Source organism: Colobus angolensis, unplaced genomic scaffold (assembly GCF_000951035.1).
Source record: "Colobus angolensis palliatus isolate OR3802 unplaced genomic scaffold, Cang.pa_1.0 Scaffold427, whole genome shotgun sequence".
NCBI classification, from domain to species: domain Eukaryota; kingdom Metazoa; phylum Chordata; class Mammalia; order Primates; family Cercopithecidae; genus Colobus; species Colobus angolensis.
In genome coordinates, this window is record NW_012117677.1 from 1380952 (window position 1) to 1399681 (window position 18730).

The 18730-nt window shown below is 39.9% G+C and overlaps 1 protein-coding gene across 1 annotated transcript; it reads right to left on the reverse strand.

The window, feature by feature from the left end:
* Window positions 1-14089: 14089 nt before the first annotated feature.
* On the reverse strand, window positions 14090-18507 carry CCDC71L (coiled-coil domain containing 71-like). Its single transcript, XM_011956869.1, has one exon. The coding sequence runs from the start codon at window positions 18219-18221 to the stop codon at window positions 17511-17513; it is 711 nt and encodes a 236-aa protein (XP_011812259.1). The 5' UTR covers window positions 18222-18507; the 3' UTR covers window positions 14090-17510.
* Window positions 18508-18730: the final 223 nt, after the last annotated feature.

The window sequence follows — 18730 nt, forward strand, 5'->3', positions numbered from 1 at the left end:
GAAAACATGTTCACACAAAAACCCGTACACAGATGTTTACAGCAGCTCTATTCATAATTGACCAAAACTGGAAATAACACAAATGTCATTCAACAAGTGAATGGTTAAACAAACTTTGGAATATCCATACGATGAAATTTCACTCAGGAAAAAAAAAAAAGGGACTATTGATATAAATAATATGAATGTATCTCAAGAACTATTGATATATGAATAATATGAATGCCTTTGTTTTGTATTTTTAGTAGAGATGGGGTTTCACTATGTTGGCCAGGATGGTCTCAATCTCTTTGACCTCATGATCGGCCCGCCTTGGCCTCCCAAGTGCTGGGATTACAGGTGTGAGCCACTGCGCCTGACCAGAAATAGAGTTTATTCTTATACCCAGCCTATTTTATTCATTTGTGGTTCATTTTTGTGTCTCCTGACCCCTAAGCCTACTGCTTCTGGCAGGTGCTAAACTAGTCCTAGTTGAATTGAATCTTTTAGCTGTTTCAACTCAGTAGCTCTTTTGACCTGTTGCCTCTGTTACGTGAATGTAGAGAAAAAGTGGGCGAAAGAGTTAACATGCTAGACTTGGCACAACAATCCTAATGTCTGGAAAAGAGCAACAACATCCCAGAGATTGCATCTATTAAACAATTAATTGGCCGTTTAAGAAACATGAGCCAGAAAATAGAAGAAAGAGAATTTCCCAATGGGCTACTAAAAAAAATGCACTGGGGTTAAAAATTGAAAGAAAAATAAAACAAAAGCATTTTATCCCAATGTTATTGCAGGTGCTCCTGGATTAACTAGACAATCATGAGGCAAGTGATTTTAAAACAAACACAAAAATTGTAAAATAGGCACTGGTATAATTTAGCAGATAATCAGAGCTGCAGCTGAAAACTACCTTTATCTGGAAATAATTAGTGTGCCATAGCTACTCAGAGGAGCCACATTTATTGCTAATAGCTGATGCTCAGGTGGTGCTGATCATTCTATCACTAAAACTAATTAAAGGTCTTAAAAAGGAGGAGGGAAAACACACAGGGAGAGAGAGATGGCTGAACAGATGGGGTGGCTCAGAGGCTCCATCAAGCAGGATGCCTTCATTGCAAAGTGAACAATTAGCCTGGAAATTCAAACACACACACAAGGCCTGCAGGCCCCAGCACTAGTGCTGAGAAAATATGGGGTCAAGCAGAAGAGCTAACAGTTATTGAGCACTTACTCTATGCCAGGCACATTACCTGATAGAAGCCTCACAATCACCTCTGTTTGCAGAAGAAGGATTTGAAGGTTAAGGAAGCTTTGTAGTCTGCCAAGCTCACACAGCTTGTAAAGTGATGCAAGTGAGCTCTACACCCAGTCATTCTGACTCCACAGCCCATGACCCTACCCACAACATATTGTCTCATGCATACAAAATCAAGCTGTGGTGACTGCTATGGTTTAATGTCTTCTCCAAAAGTCATGTTAAAATGTAATGGCCATTGTGACAGTACTAAGAAGTGGGACCTTTATGAGGTGATCCTGGTCATGAGAGCTCTGTCCTCATAAATGGATTAATGTCATTATTATGGGAGTAGGCTAGTTATGTTGGATGTGGGTGACTGATAAAAAGGTGTAGTTTGGCCCTTATTTCATCCCTCCTGTCTCTGCCCCTCACTCCCTCTTGTGTGCATACTCTTTCTCACCATGTGATGCCTTCTGTCATGTGTCCCTCACCAGATGCAGCCCCTTGGTCTTGGACTTCCCAGCCTTCAGAACTGTGGGCCAAATAAAATTTTCTTTATACATTACCCAGTCTGTGGTATTCTGCTATAGCAGCAGAATATAGACTAAGACAATGATCCTTGTGCCATTTCTGATGACCAGTTTCGGTACAGGTCTTGACTTACATTCAGAAATTTTCTACTTGTAATGTTCTCTCTCCACTCCTATTCAGAATTTACTTGTTTTCAGATCTCTGAGCTGAAATGATGTGAAAACTAAATTTGAAAAATACATAGTTGGATTAACATATCAGTATGTTATTCCCTGATCTTAGCAACTTATTTACAGCTATCAGAAATATAATATGATGATAGAAAGACATATTGTGTCAATTTCATCCATTGAGGCCAAACCCTGGAAGAAAAGTTTTGGGGCCAGCACTTGTTTTTCTCCAGTCATTCATCCACATCACATGAAGAGCTGCCTGCTTTGTCTATGTGTAGGCTTGCTGGTAATTTTACTTCAGGTTTCAAGAAACAGAGACCCATTCAAGCTGTGTTAAGTAACAGGGGTTTGTTGTAAGGGTGAATGTGGAAAAATACAGGATTCTCAACTACTGGATCACATTACAGAGAAAAAGAGGAACCACAACAAAGCCAGGCCTGCCAGACACTGTGATTAGTTCAGAAACTGGCAAATCAGTGACTGAGTTATCCATCAGCCTCTCAGCAATATGACCTGTTGATTCCTCTTTCAGAAGCTGGCTACTACTGCATTTATTTTCACTGTCATTCTTTACCATATTGTGTCTGCTTATTCAAATATTCTGCTCACTTGTGCTAATTGTAGAAACATATGGAAAATATAGAAGGTAAAACCACCATTCAGGTAGTTCTTCAGTATTTTTTTCTACACATGCACTATATTTTTAAAAATAAAAAGATCTACTTAGCAAATGGTGCTGGAACTAATTGAGTATCCGCACAAAAAGACAGAAAAAGGCCAGGTACAGTGGCTCGTGCCCATAATCCCAGCAGTTTGGGAGGCCAAGCTGGGTGGATCACTTGAGGCCAGGAGTTCAAGACCAGCCTGACCAACATGGTGAAACCCCGTCTCTACTAAAAATACAAAAAATTAGCCAGGCGTGGTGGTGCATGCCTGTAATCCCAGCCACTCAGGAGGCTGAGACATGAGAATCACTGGAGCCTGGGAGGCGGAGTTTGCAGTGAGCTGAGATCACTCCCCTGCACTCCAGCCTGGGTGACAGAGTGAGACTCTGTCTCAAAAAAAAAAAAAAAAAAAAAAAAGAAAAGAAAAAAACGAACTTCAACATTATATCAGATCATATACAAAAATTTACTTTAAATGTATCATAAATAAACCCAAATCTAAAAGCAACAGATATAACATTTTTATTTAAAAAAAATAGAAAAGTATTATGACATTGGGGTAGGCAAAGATTTCTTAGATCACAAAAAGCATAAGCCATATTCATTGACGGTGACAAATGTATCATACTAATGTTAATAATAGGAAAAGGTGGGTGTGGAGTATATGAGAACCTTCTGTGCTATTTTTGCAAATTTTCTATAAATCTAAAACTAAACTAAAAACTTCATATTAAAAAAGCATCAACCATTAAATTAAAAATAAATAAATTGATAAAAGCATTTGCTCTTTGAAAGACACTATCATAAAAATGAAAAGACAAATTATAACCTGGGAAGAAATATTTGCTGATCACATATCTGACAAAGGAATTGTATGCAACATATATAAAGAACTCTCAAAAAACAGTATTAAGAAAATAACCCCAATTTTTAAAAATTTGAATAGAAATTTCACTAGAGAAGATATATGGTTACCTTATAAGCACACGACAAGATGATTGATGCTAGTCATTAGGGAAAGGAGATACCATCACATACCTATAAGCATGGCTCAACTGTAAAAACAGTACTATAAGCTGAGAGAATGCAAAGCAACTGGAACTCTCATTGTTGCCGGTAGGATTGCAAAGTGGTACAGACCCTTTCAAAAAGAGTTTGGCTGTTTCTTAAGTATACACTTAACATGCAACCAAATAATTCCTGTCTTAAGGTGTTCACTTAAGAGAACTGAAACATATGGCTATACGCAAATATTCATAATCATCAGAAACTGGAAACAATCCAAATGGCTAGAGCTGGTAAATGAATAGATTGTGATATATCCACACAATGTAATGCTTTTCAGCAAGAAAAGGAATGTGGTATTGATACACACAACATTAAAAAAAAAGAAAACCTCAAAAGTGAAAAAGTGAGATGTAAAAGGCATATATAGTATATTATTTTATTTATCTGATACTCTGGAAAATGAAAAACTATACTTTTCTAGTGCTATGGTCTAAATGTTTGTGACTCCCCCAAATGCATATGTTGAAACCTAATCTCCAGTGTGATATTAGGTGAGGCTTTTGGGAGATGATTAGCTCATGAGGGCTCCATCCTCATGAATGGAATTTGTGCCCTTATATAAGAAACCTCAGAGAACTAGTTAGTCCCTTTTGCCATGTAATGACACAGAGAGAAGGCACTGTCTATGAGGAAAGGAGCTCTCACCAGACACCAAATCTGCCAGTGCCTTGATCTTGGACTTCCCAATCTCCAGAACTGTGAGAAATAAATTTCTATTACTTGTGAGTTACTCAGTTTAGTGAATTTTGTTATAGCAGCCCAAACGAACTAAGACAACCAGAGACTGGGAGTAAAGAGAAGATATTGACTACAGAGGTGCATGAAGAAACTTTCTGGGGTGGTGGAAAGAGTCTATGTCTTGATCATGGTTGTGGTTACACCACTGCATACATTTGTCAAAACTAATCAAAGTGTAGACCTGAAAAGGGAGAATCTTACCATATGTAAATTGTACCTCGATAAACTTGAGTTTAAAAAATAAAACTGAGATCATATCTCCTATATTATTTTATATACTGCCTCTCTTTCTCACTTAACATCAGAGCACTAAACATGCCATGAAAACATGACTTTAATGACTACCTCAAATTTTACTGTGTGAATATATGGTAACTCATTTAATTATTATTCTGTTGTTGAACATTGTTTAGTTCCAATTTTTTAAACATGTATTCTCACATCAGCATCTTTGTGTGGCAAATCAGTCTTTCGTTTCATTATTGCACTGGAACAAATTCTAGACATGAGCCAAGGGTATGAGTACTAGTTTAAGGTTTTGAAAATTTACTGTCAATTTTCCTCCCAGACAAGCTTACATACCTATCATCAGAAGAGTGGGTCTATAATAAAAATCTTAAATATATCCTTTTTAAAGAACATGAAGCAATAACACAAACAGATGTTTATTCAAATTGCTCTGGGTTTGTAAGAAAATGAATAAATCTACAGAAAAGACAGTCTTCTGTGAAATTTCCAGAGGTCCTCTACAATCAGTTTTTGAATAACGTTTTCCATTTAGAAGAGAGATTACTTTTGCCATTTATAATACATTGCTTTGTATAATGAAGAACAATTAGCAAAGTAATTCATCAAAATACTATTTATACTTGTACTTTCAAGAGCAACCATTTATTTCAAATAAGATGTCTCCCTTCTTTTAACCCTTTTAAACATTAGTGCCCACAACAAGTAAGATTGTTAGAATTTTCATAGGAATATTTCAGTGTTACAAGTCCTGTATTTCACAATACAATCCTAAGCTCACAATATTTTTTCATGTGCTGATGCCATATTCAAGGCACAATTTATGCTAATAGGTGACCCTTCCTTATAATAATAGAAAAAAACAACCTTATTGAGTTTCTAACAATGTCCCTATTCACACATTAGCTCTGCTGCAGCTAAGATAAACACATTGCTTGCCTAACATTTTAACTATAAAGTACCAAAATAGAACAATAACTAACTGTTGACAAAGTTGAATTCAGTTTCAAAATGTCTTCATGGTGAGTAAATAAAATTTCTGAACCCAGGTCATGTGATCCTAGAGTTCTGATCATCATCTTTCATTGCTGACTTTGAAGATAAATAATGTTTGTCTGAATAGCTCCATCTGAAGCCCTCTTTTCTGAATTATTTATACAGGCATGAATTTTGATAGTATTGTTTCATGTAGAACTTTAACCACATCATGAAACTTCAGAATAGAAGGAACCCTGATTTGCCCAAACCCTCACAGCAGGTTAGCAGCCATACAGACTGTGAACTCAGGTTCCAAGCCTTGGCCTTTCAGGCTCACCCCACTCTACCTCTCTCTCTGCTCTACCTTGGCTGAGGTAACACATTTGACTGTACATGTCAGGTTTCTCCCATCAGAATGCTCAGTCTGTTAAGTGAATTAGAATCACACCAATGAAAGTTCTATTCCCAACCATCCTTAATATTCCATTACATCTTCCAGAGAGACCTAAGCCAACTTCTAAAATCAAAGAAACATATTTCAGATTTTTTAACAATGTACACTACTAGCACATCAATGTCTACATCTAATTTTATTATCTGTTATTTTTAGGACTTTTTTTTAAAAGGAAAATGCCACATTTTGAATAGACAATCAGAATAAATAAGAGATGCCTCCACTGTGATCTTGCTCTCTCTCTCTTTCCCTCTCTATCACACACACACACATACACACACACACTCACACACACACACAGAGTTTCCCACAGACTATTGGTAGATACACCACCAAGGAACCTACCCAAGCAATGCCAAGGCAACAAATCTCCCCCAGCCAACTGTTGGGTTTTAGACAAAGTCAAGTCTTTCCTCTCAGGGCTGGAATGCCATGGACTGAGGACCATTCAGCTCAGACATTCTTAAGAAGGCCATCCCAGGCCAGGTGCGGTGGCTCACACCTGTAATCCCAGCACTTTGGGAGGCTGAGGCAGGTGGATCATTTGAGGTCAGGAGTTTGAGACCAGTCTGACCAACAAGGTGAAACCCCTTCTCTACCAAAAATACAAAACTAGCCTGGTGTGATGGTGCATGCATGCCTGTAATCCTAGCTACTTGGGAGGCTAAGGCAAGAGAATCACTTGAACTCAGGAGGCAGAGGTTGGAGTGAGCCAAGATCACATCAGTGCATTTGAGCCTGAGCAACAAGAGTAAAATTCCATCAGAAGAGAAGAAGAAGAAAAAAAAATGGGGAAGACGAGGAGGAAGAAGAAGAGGAAGAGGAAGAGGGAGAAGGAGGAGGGGAAGAGGAAGAGAGAGAGGAGGAGGAGGAGGAGGAAGAAGAAGAGGAAGAAGAAGAGGAGGAGGAAGAAGAGGAAGAAGAAGAAAGAAGGAAGAAGAAGAAGAAGAAAAAGAAGAGGAAGAACAAGGAGGAGGAGGAGGAGAAGGAGAAGAAGGAGAAGAAGGCGAAGAAGGAGAAGGAGAAGAAGGAGAAGAAGAGAAGGAGGGGGAAGGGGCAACCATCCCAAAGCAAAATTGAAGGAGGCAGTGTGTCCATCAGTCCACTCTCCACTCCTAGCATTTCTCTCTCCTTGTGTCATCTCTCCTTCCAGATCTCTAGGCCTCTTGTTTCCCTGCTGTCCCCAGCTCCAATTACCTGAGAAGCCTATCTCATGTTTGACTCCCACAGCAAAACACTCTAAAAACAGAAGTCTAAGAAAAGCTAAGCCTTCCCAGCCAAATGAATGAGCAGAAGAAACACTGGACAGAGGATCAGATGATGTAGATTCTCTTACCCACTCACTAGCTGAGCAACCCTGGGCAAACCCTTTGACTCTCTGGACCATAGCAGTGAAAGGAGTGAGGTGGGTTGGGTTGTTTCTGGAGGTTGTACTGAGCCACACATCTCATGGTCTAGAAAGGCTACACCTTAATTGGAATAAAGGGCCCTCCAGCATCAGGGAGTCAGTGAGTAAGAGAGATACTTCAGGTGCAGTGGATGCAGCAGGTACCCCCTGGCAGCAGCTCCTCCTGCCATGCTCTTGAGAACACACTATGGAGCCCTCAGCCAACTGTCAAGCTCCACACTCAGAGGCTCTGTAGCCCAATCTGCATTTGTTCCCCAGGTTTGCATAGTTATCCCAAACTAATTTGTCTCTTGAACAAATATTTCAGCAAAAAGCCATTGAATGTTTATCAAACCCTTAAGACATACAATTTTGAGGAACCCCTTCTGGCTTATTTTGCTTTGTTTTAAATATTCAACTTGACAGCAAACTAGATTTTCAACAAAAATGTTTGTTTCACCAAGATAATATACATGTCCAGAAGTCCTTTCACTATAGCCATCTGTATCCCCAGGACATTGGATTCTACCCTATACATAATTAAAGAAGCAGGCATTCACCTGCCAGTGACAATGAAAAAGCAGCAGAAGGTCACAGAGTGACCCACCTAGTGTAGTAGCTGTGGATACAGAACATAAGAAAGAATCACCTACCAGCCTGCAAGTGCCATGGGGCAGGGGTTTTATCTGTAGAACAGATCCTGCACATACAGGCTGTCTTAGTCTTCTCAGGAAGTTATAACAAAATGCCACACATTGGGTGGCCTTAACAACAGACATTTATTTCCCACAGCTCTGGGAGTCTGAGATCAGAGCACCAGCAGTCAGGCTCTGGTGAGGGCTTTCTTCTTGGTTTGCAGATGGCCGCCTTATTACTGTGTTCTTACACAGCAGAGAGTGAGACAGCAAGCAAATTCTCGTGACTCTTCTTTAAGGGCACTTATCCCATGATGAGGTGCCTACCCTCATGACCTCATCCAAACCTAATTACTTCCCAAAGGCCCTGTCTCCAAATGCCATCACACTGGTGGTTAGGGTTATAACATGTAAATTTGGGGGTTATAGAATCCATTCCATAACAGAAGCCTTCAATAAAATTTTGTTGAATTTCTCAAGAAAACCATAGGTAGATAAATGAACTGAGAAGAAAAAAAGCAAAGTGTGACTGATGTAAATCTACCTGTTCTATGGAATTATAAGGAAAAACACATGCTTTTAGCCAAACCAGCCATCAGATAAACATTACAGGGAAAGTTCTATTAGTGGTGCTTTTTTCTCATGATTGCACAGGGCAGTCGATCCATCCTATAGCTGTGAAATGTGTGTAAGTGGATACCATGTGATGGGGGCAACAAGTTCTGGTACAAAGGAATGTAAAGGTCAATTTTCCACCTCTGTTAGAATGTGAACTTGCATTTAAAGACTCTTGGAGTCCCCCTCTTCTTGTGTCACCAACCCATTTACTCACACATATCTTGTTTTTATTTGAGTATTTTTTGGCCGTATGTCCATTATCCTGGGTTTTTTGTTTGTTTGTTTGTTCATGCTGTAGTTTATCTAAGTAAAACCTGGGAACTAGAACTTCATGAAGGTGTTTAGGAGGGAAAAGAGAATCAGAATGGACTCAGAACCTTGTCCACCTTGTCTCACAGTGGTCCACAGAGTAGATATCATAATAAATTGGAAGAAGTGTCTGCAGTGGGAGCTGTAGAATTCCAATACAGAGGCTCCAGGATGGCAACTGTGGGAAGGAGGGCTTAAAGCTCTGTATGACTCCCTATGTTTAGATTTGTGAAGTCTACTTTTTATAGACTTTACAAGTAATTTGAGATGAATGTTATATTAAATAACCTTCTCTTTTACCTGCTTGTGGCAATTGTAAGAGGAGACATACAGAATGACTTTAGACCATACAGATTGCCACGAGATCCTCCATCAAACTAAACAATCTAATCACAGGAGCAAAGGAATTTGTGCTTTTGTTCATTCATTCATATTCATTTCCCCGACAATGAACGAACACCTATGCTGTACACCATGAGAAATGCGAAGGTGAACAAAACAGGGTTCCTAAATTGATTTTCCCCATCTTGAGATTTCACAATCCTACAGGAGGTTCCTCCAGGGGCTGATTAATTTATTTCACTTCCTCTAAAAGTGTTTATAAAGATTAGTAGAGAAAATGAGATGAGATAGATGTGGTTTTAAATCCCAGCTCTGCCACTTAGATGTGTGATATTTGGCACATTTCTTAACCTATCTAAGCTTCAGTTTATTCATCTACTAAATATGAATGAATCCTATCTATCTCATAGAATCATTGAGGTTTACTTAAAACAAACAAACAAGCAAACAAACAAAACACACACACAAGCATAAAGAGACTGGGATAGTACCTGGTGCACAGTAAGAATGAAATCATTGTTAATTTGTTTCTTCTATCATGCCATGTTTTCCTGATTATTTTGCTATCAGCTTGTGCTGAGTCTTGTACATCACTGCACTCCTCACAACACCTACAGCATCCTTTTGCACATACCACTTTTAGTGAATTGGACCTCAATCTCCCATACAAGTTTGGCTCTAATAGACATTTTATGGACTGCAGCCTTTGTTCTTTGCTTCTAACACATGCCAATATAAAAATTTCAAGTAAGCAAACTGAGGCTTTATAAAGTCTTTTACATTACTACTAATAAAAGCTAACATTTATTGACTTGAGGCAAACGATGTTCCAGGCACTACTCTAAAGTGTTTTACATGTGTTACCCCACTGAATTCTCATAAGAGCTCTATGAGGTAGGTGCTATATTGTGCTTGTTTTTACAGCTGAGTAAACTGAGGAACAGAGAGGTTAAGTAGCTTGCTAAAAGGTCTGCTGCCAGCAAGAAAGGGACGAAGGAGTTTTAAACCAGGCAGCCTGTCCCCTGAGGCCAGCCTCTTAACCACTGCACCACACTACCTCTTGCTGAGAGATTCTGAGGTAGTGATGATAAATGGTATTGGGTTGCAGGTACAATAAGAAACATCAGAGTCTACAGCCAACTCATTTGGTCACAAAATGCTAGGAATTCATCAAAAGTGTATTTGATAGGTATCTGTAAAAAATTATAACTCCATTTACAGACTGCTTCTGTTACACATAAAACTGAAGCATCACAACTAGTTCTTCTGTAAGATTTGGGAGCCAGTGTTCCAGGTTTGTCTGAACCCCATAAACACAATTTATTCATTCAACACCACTGAGCACTATGCAAATGACCAGCGATGTTGTAATGATACAGAGACGAGAAAGACGAGTCCTGCCAATGAGAAATTCACAATCTAGGAGGGAAGAGGAGAGAAATACATAAGAAAGCATAACAATAACAACATAACTACCCAGTGTGAAGTACTGTGGGCATGTAAGGGTAAAATAAATATCCTCCAAGATGCTTTACTTAATAAGGAAAAGGGAGAACTTCCTTTTAGAGTTCTGGAGGCATCCTTCAAGTGGGCTCTCATGAGTACATTTTTCATTCATTTCATAACAATTGAGAGTTGAGCCCTGCTGAGCCAGCACCTCCCAAGATAGAAGTCTGCTCTTCTCAGCTGACTTCAAGCAAACCTGAATATTCTGCACATCTTCAAACCCTCCCTCTCTGCCATCCAACTCCTAGACCTCTCAATGTCTAGCTTTCTAGAATAAACAACATATAAGGTCGAATCAGACCATTCTTTCCAGAGACAGAGTCTCCATTATGTTATAGACCATTTCAATGGAATCCTGTCCAAGTACTAGAAGAGGAACACTATGAACCCAAGTCTCACATGCTTGGTTTTATGACAATTTAAGTTTGCCGGGTTTAGGTTAACATAGTTAACGTTATTACCAGTCTCAGAGCTGGTTTTGTATAAAGGATGGAGAAGAAAACAACTAATACATAAAAGACTTTTTTTTTAAAAAGCTCCGCTGTAAAATAGAGGAAAACATAGGGGGAAAATGTCTTTTCATTTCATTTTAAGAGCAGAGGAACAAAACTTCTTTGGCTTTGAAGAAGAAAGGAATAATAATAAAAAGCCAACTATTTGAAGGCCAGTTTTACAAGAGTCCATGTATCCACTTTGGAAAACTGTTTGGCAGTATCTACCAAAGATGATCATTTGCTGTGACCCAGTGTCTCAGCAAATTCATTCCTAGATATATACTCCAAAAAAAATACATGCATATGTTCACCAAAAGACATATTTTAGAATATTCATCAAAGCTTTATTTGTAATTGTTCCAAACTGGAATCTACCCAAATGCCCACCAAGACTTGAATAAATATATTGTGGAATATTCACACAGTGGAATTCTATACATCAATGAGAATAAATGTTCTACAATTATAGCACATACAATATAAATTGAATTTCACAAACATAATTTCAAGTGAAAGAAGCTAGACACATGACCAATAATTCCATTTATGTAAAGTTCAAAAATAAGCAAAAAATATGCTGTAAGAAATCAAAACAATGGTTACCTTGGGCAAGAAGGTGAGTAGGTGATGATTGATGGGGTGTTAGGGAGGACTTCAGGGGTACTCATAACTGTTTTTTTTTAATCATAGTGCTAGTTCCATGAGCCTATTGAATTTATTCAAATTCATCAAACTGTACATTTATATGTACTTTTTGTACATGTTTTTGCTTCAATAATTCCTTTACTCTGTAAGATTTAGAATCCTAAGTCACAGTCTTTTGTTTTTCTGTACTCTTTAAAGAATATGTACTTTAAAAAATCCTTAAAAAGAGAAATATGTACACATTTTACAGTTAATTTTACTACTTGGAAGAATCTCAATTTAACTTTTCTATGAATATTTTCAGAAGCTAAATAAGTCCAGTTTTGAGTCCAGTAGACTACTTATTCAAATTTTCTGAGCTAAACATAGTGTTTGGTGTTATTATGATTACCTTCCAATTGGGTGTTAGATATGTTTATTATGTTATAGATCATGGTTTAGAATGACATTTACCAAGACACAAGAGAGTGATGACAGTGAGAAGTCATTAATTTTGTGAAATCTGCAGTTAGGCTCCATTTTTAGCTTCTTGTTCTTGTATGACTTTCATCTAATAATTTTCCAGGAAATTATTTTGTGTCAACTTCAGATAACTGCAACTTTGGCTTGTTCACCAATTTAGAGGATGTTCCATTATTCTTTGTGCTATGAGAAGTTAGATCTAAATTACAGGCTTTATATCTGACATCCAACAATGAGTGTGTCAATGCTTCAAATACAGGAATATTTTTGCTTTCAGTAATAATTTTCTGGTGTTTCAAGCACAGCTATTGTATTCACTTTGTTTCCTTTAACACCTGAATTGTAAACTTTATACAAACTAATTCTAGGTTGGTTCTATGCACATAAATTAACATAGTTTATAAGCAACACTTACTGAGCTTACTCTAAGCAAATATGTAGTCCAAAACTTTTGTGAGTTCTCTTGGATCAATAGCTTTAAATCTATTACTGTTATAAATTCTCATATAGTTTAAAATACATAACAGCACATTCAAATGTCTTTTAGAGATATCATAAAAGACCTGAATTAAAAAAAAACTCCAACAATGAAAATTGTAATAAATCAACTTAATCCAATCTCCTACTGCATAGTCAGCAAGCTAAAAAAGTATGTAATTTCCTTATGTCTTCAATTTTATTCATGCACAAATTCTCTTCTCTTAATTTATCTTACAGCTTTCCCAGACCACACAATATTCTTGCGATGCTGAGAAACCTGGAGAGCTAAATTCACAATGGACCACTCTCAGTATATATACCTATTCTCACTGTGCATACCTCTAATTAATAGCATTTATTTAGTACTTCCTATGTGTCTAGCATTACTACCCTTTGAAAGGGGTGGTTATTAATCCTTATAATATCCCGATAGTTTCTTTCACTAATCACATTTGATAGTTGAGGAAGCTAAGGCACGAAGATTTTAAGTAACTTACCTACCATCTCAACACTTGCAGGTCACAAAGGCATGCATAATAATTCCACCCCAGGCACTGTGACTCCACAACTATTACACTACACTGCCTCCAACTAATAGGAACTCAGGTACAACGACAAATTTAGCCCACACAGTACTATCTGTGAATCCGGCCCTTGCTGTGCTGTTCACTAATACTCCACTTCTGCCTTCTGGACTCTAATGAAAATTCTAGCCCTGCCCTTATTCTATGGAACAGCTCATACCACTGGTACTCAAACGGAGCACTCTTACTTCCTTTCATGCTATGAAAGAGCAAGAGCTCTAGACCTTTTGTCATCGTCACAGGGGGACCTCTGGTCAGGATTTAGAGAATTCTGAATTTTGATGCATTTTTTTGTACGATATTTTATTGCTGGCAAACTGGTTAATAACTTGGGCTTGTATCACCATCCTAGAAATTAGCTAGATAATTAAAGAATTGATGGAACACGGAGTCCTGAGATAGCACAAAAAACAAATCTCAAGATTTCTGGGAGTTTGAAGTTCACAAAAAAGTCAAAATTTATCAAATTGTAAATTAAGATGTTTTCTGAGTCACATGCAAATACAAAATACTATTTCAAAAATGTTCAAATATTAGAAAAACTAGACACTATGTATTCTCTAAAATTTATTTACAATTAATAAGTTAAAAAGCAAAGTACAAGCAGATTATAAATCTCAACCATAAGTACATCAAACTGTCCAGGGAAACACTTTGAGTCCATTACAAACAATTGTTTTCTAAAGCACTTAAGACATAATAGTCTATCAAAAAATATTTTAAACACACCAATAAAGTAAATATTAGGCATATGTGTCCATTAAAAACCATTAGAGTCCTGTCGCAATCCTTAAAACAATGAAAAACTTTTGAGTTCAAAATTGCTCAGATATTTTGTATTCAAATATTTTTAAAATTTACTGAAGTTTTCTAAAAAATAGTACTATCATTTGCACACAGCAGATCAATAGGTGTCAGTCATCAGCTTAAGTTACACTTGTCAATATTCAAACTTGAATAAAATAAATACACATCACAACAACGACACTTTGCACTATCAGCAATGAAGCTTGTCCTCAACAATTATGACGTTACTGGTTTTAGTAACATAAAAATACATTGCTGGTTGACAGGAAGGATAAAAATGACATCAGGAATCTCAAAAAGTTATGTGAGGTGCCAGTCACCACATTTAGGCACTCAGGAATTAAAAATCAAATAAAAGCATAGCAAGGTGATGAATTTCCTCCTGGCTTTCCCCTCTACTTGTGCCATATGAGATAAAAGAGAAGGCAAGAGAATGAACGAAGATCATGAGATTTCATTCAAAAACTACACACAAGCTAAGCTACAGACTTCACTTTAGAGGACAGTAAGTGGATGCCTCATCATAAAGGCCACTATGCCAAGTTTCTTTTCACATTCTGCAACAAAGTACCCATGACTTTCACTTTCCTATTAGTATACCAGTCAACTACATTAGATGTTGCTTCACATTTTAAAAGTTGTAACATAGGTTTTAACCAAAGAAAAGGGCAAAAATAAATATTTTTTACATCTTATTTCACAGACTAGAAATGGCATAATCTTTTAATAGCCCAAATGAATACCATTATTGAATTCAAGATGGATAATCAGATCCAAAATGGAATCAGATAGCCCAAGTAATCCAAAGAAGCGTTTGAGTTCAAGTACGCTAAAGTAACAAGGCATAGGAGAGAAAAATGTCAAGAATCTCCGTAAAATAAATGAATGGTGTCATTGGTTATGTTTCAGTTGTGTGCTGAGCAGTTATCCTCCCAGTTAAGCCAAATTTCAAAATCCTCTGGAAAACTACCTAGATAAGCTATATGTCGAAACTGCATTCTAATATGGCCATTGGGTTTATTTTTAATTATTATAAAACTATATACAATGGTGAAGTTGTACAAATACATTTTTCCCAGGTGCTAGTTAGCTATAAAAGTTAACAACGTATTTTTAGGAAGAAAACCCTATGCATCTGAAATACAATTGGCAATGGAAGCTAATAACCAAAAGAATGTCTAAGCTTCCTATCACAAATATAATTTAACACTCTCCATCTTCTAAGGAATTATTCATTTTTATTTACTCATGTGACAGTGTTTGTACAATGTATTATCATTGACTAGTGAATAAAAGACTGAGGCTTACTAGAAAACTGGCATCAAGTTATATATGTGTGCGTGTATATATATATAATTTTTTAAGAAAACAAGAACACTGAAATTAAAGTCACAACACTCCTATATGGACTACTAAACCTGAAATACTCATTTCAGAAAGCTATGCCATTTGAATTCTAGGAACACAAGAGTCAAAATTGCAACTCTCATTATTTTCCTAAGAAGCTGCCAAGCAGAGATAAGTTCTAGTATTAAATATTTCACATGTCAAGTTCCAGCCCAGTATGGATCGTTTCATGGCAGAATACTTAAATTTGAAATAATAGTGGTACAAAAACACTCCTTGACCCTTTAGGTATTGCAGTAAAAGCTGGCTGTGGCACTGCTGGCTAAAAAACTACTAAGTTTTCCTGCCACAAATGACCGAAGGCACTTGGATAATCAAGAATTTCACACTGGGCCATATGGTATAAACACTATAAAAGCATAAAGAAGGGTCAGTATTCTGTGTGGCTCGCCTGTTTGATTCCTGTGGTCTTCAGCTGTCAAAGACCTAGAACTGCAAACATATAATGAGTGGCAAGAAGGTTAAAACATTGTTGGGACAAAAAAGTCAACTAAAAGTCAACTAACTTTCATTATGTTTGTAAGATTGATGAGTATTAGTCTAGACATTTCTTGTTATCCAACAACAAAAACAAAAAGGAAATAGATTTATTTCGCCCAAAGTAACCTCAACCAGTTATTTGATACCAAGAAATGCCTCCACCCCTCTTGATCATTAATAGTTCTAAGAATTCTAATGGGTATTCTGTTTATCATTTTAGTCATAATGTTTACACACATGCATCTCTCCTATGCAACTCGTATTTTGAAATACATTATCCTTGTAAAATGCAAGGATAATGTATTTTAAAATACTTCAATGCATAATATTCCTGGATTTGTATGTTAGACCAGGACAGGGGGCCAAATCATCTCTAGTCGGATTCCAGTGACTCCTGTAACCAAAACCAGTTCTTCACAATTTATTCACTTTTTTAATCACACGCCATATGGTTTCAACGCATTTTTTTATTCAACTCAAAAGAATTTAACAAGTTAACTTTTCCTAAACAAAAGTTTTCATGTGGATTCTACCATTTTTAGGAGCTCAGTAAATATAAACATTAAGTTTCAATATAAAACCTTTAAAAACACCTTGAAAATGTTTAAACAGTTGTATTTTGCAGGTCTTTGTTTGTCATCACTGAGCCCACACAAATCCTCGCACTACTAACAGTCACAAGCTTGAACCTCTTAAAAAATATCCTCGATCAAAGCTTTGGAATCCAGTAAAAATTAGGAAACGAGTGGGCTTCAGAATACCCTGAGCACAAACTAGTGCAACACCACATGTTCGAACTTCTGTCCCGAAAGAGGGGTGACAGTGAAACAGAAAAAGCGGGAGATAAAGAGCAAGTAAATTCTGGCTTTATTACACAAGCACGAAACCAAATTCCTTTGGAAAAATAATGTCTTCGGAGGACTTCCAGACCAGTGAGGTAGAGTCCAACAGGGAGAGAACGGATCTGCCCCTAAGGTCCTGGAGACGTCTCAATCTGGGGTCAGGAAGAAAGGGACCTCCCCTGCGGATCCAGCTGTCCCCTCCCTCCGCAGGCCGGGTGCGGGAGGCAGCAGAGGGCACACCTGCCCCGGCGTCCAAGACGACGGCGCCGCGGCCCGGGACAGGGACAACCATCCGGCGACTTCTTCGCGCGTAAAGTGCACTGGGGGCCGGGGTCCTGGCCGGATCTGTAAACACTCGACTGACACTTGTTCATTCCTCCGGGCGGAAGCTCTGTCCCAGGGTCGGGGCCGGCAGGAGGCGCCCTGGAGGCCGCGCCTCACGCCCGGGGCACCGGGAAGCGGCGGAGCCTCACCATGGGTTCCAGGTTCACTCGCAGGACCTGGCGCGCCCTACGCCGCGCCGCCGCCAGGCTGCGCTCGCCCCACACGTCGCTGCCGACGCGGATGGTGGGGAAGGTGGTCAGCGTCGGGGTAGCCGCCCTCCAGATCTCCTCTAGGGTGCGGCCCCCGAAGCAGGGCCCGGGGGCCACGGGCTTGGCCGGGCAGCTCTCCTCGGGGGGCGGCGGCGGCGGCGGGGGTGGTGACCGGGGCTTCCTCATGCGGGCAGCTGCCGCCCGGGCTCCGCGGCGCCTCCTCCTGGCTGCGGCGCGCGGAGCCGGCCGGCGCGCCTGGCCGCGAGCTGTGGGGGGCCCCGGGGGGTCGGGCACCAGAGCCCGGCAGGACGAGTAGCCGTAGACGTCCTTGCTGCGCAGGATGTGCGGGGAGAACTGGTGCTTGAGGCTGCAGAGGAAGCTCCAGAGCTCCGCGTCCGAGCTCATGAACTCCGTGCTGCGGGGCATGAAGAGCTTGAAGGCGTCGCCCAGCGCCTTGGTGCTGTCAGCCAGCGACAGTTGCGACCGCGAGTACACCACCTTTTCCTCCGGCGCCTCCAACCCGGCCCCGTCTTCTGCCCTAAAGTCGCCGCCCCGGGCAGCCGCGGCCGGGGCGACCGGGGGCCGGCGCCGCCGCCTCTTCATGCTGCGCCGCATCGAAGGCCGCTCGGGGCCGCTCGCGCTCGCCGGGTCCCACTACTGCCGCCGCCGTCCCAGTCCGCGTCGGCTCCGCGGCGGCGGCCGCTGCTGGCGTCTCTCGCTACTTTTCTCGCCTCCGCCGCCGCCCCTCCCCCTCCGAGGGCGGAGGACGCGGGCGAATATCCTGCCGCCCGGTACAAGATGGCGGCCGGCGCCCACCCCTGGGCTTTGTCATTGGACGGCGCCTCGCCCCCCTGGTTTCTCTTTCTTCTCCTCTCTTGCCTCTTTTCGCCGGCTGCCTTTCTTTAAATGTGCCCGCCTCAGGCCCCTCCCACCGCAGCCCCGACTCCACCCATTGGGTGCTCGCAGAAGAGGGGCGGGGACTGATGGGGGAGAGGCCAGTTCCTGGAAGATGGTGCTGGGGTGGGTGATGACCTTTGAACGTAAGTCAACGGTTGGGTTGGATCTAGGAGGGCTGCCACGTCTAGAGTAAGAGGGTGGATATTGGCTCCACCATGGAAAGAGTG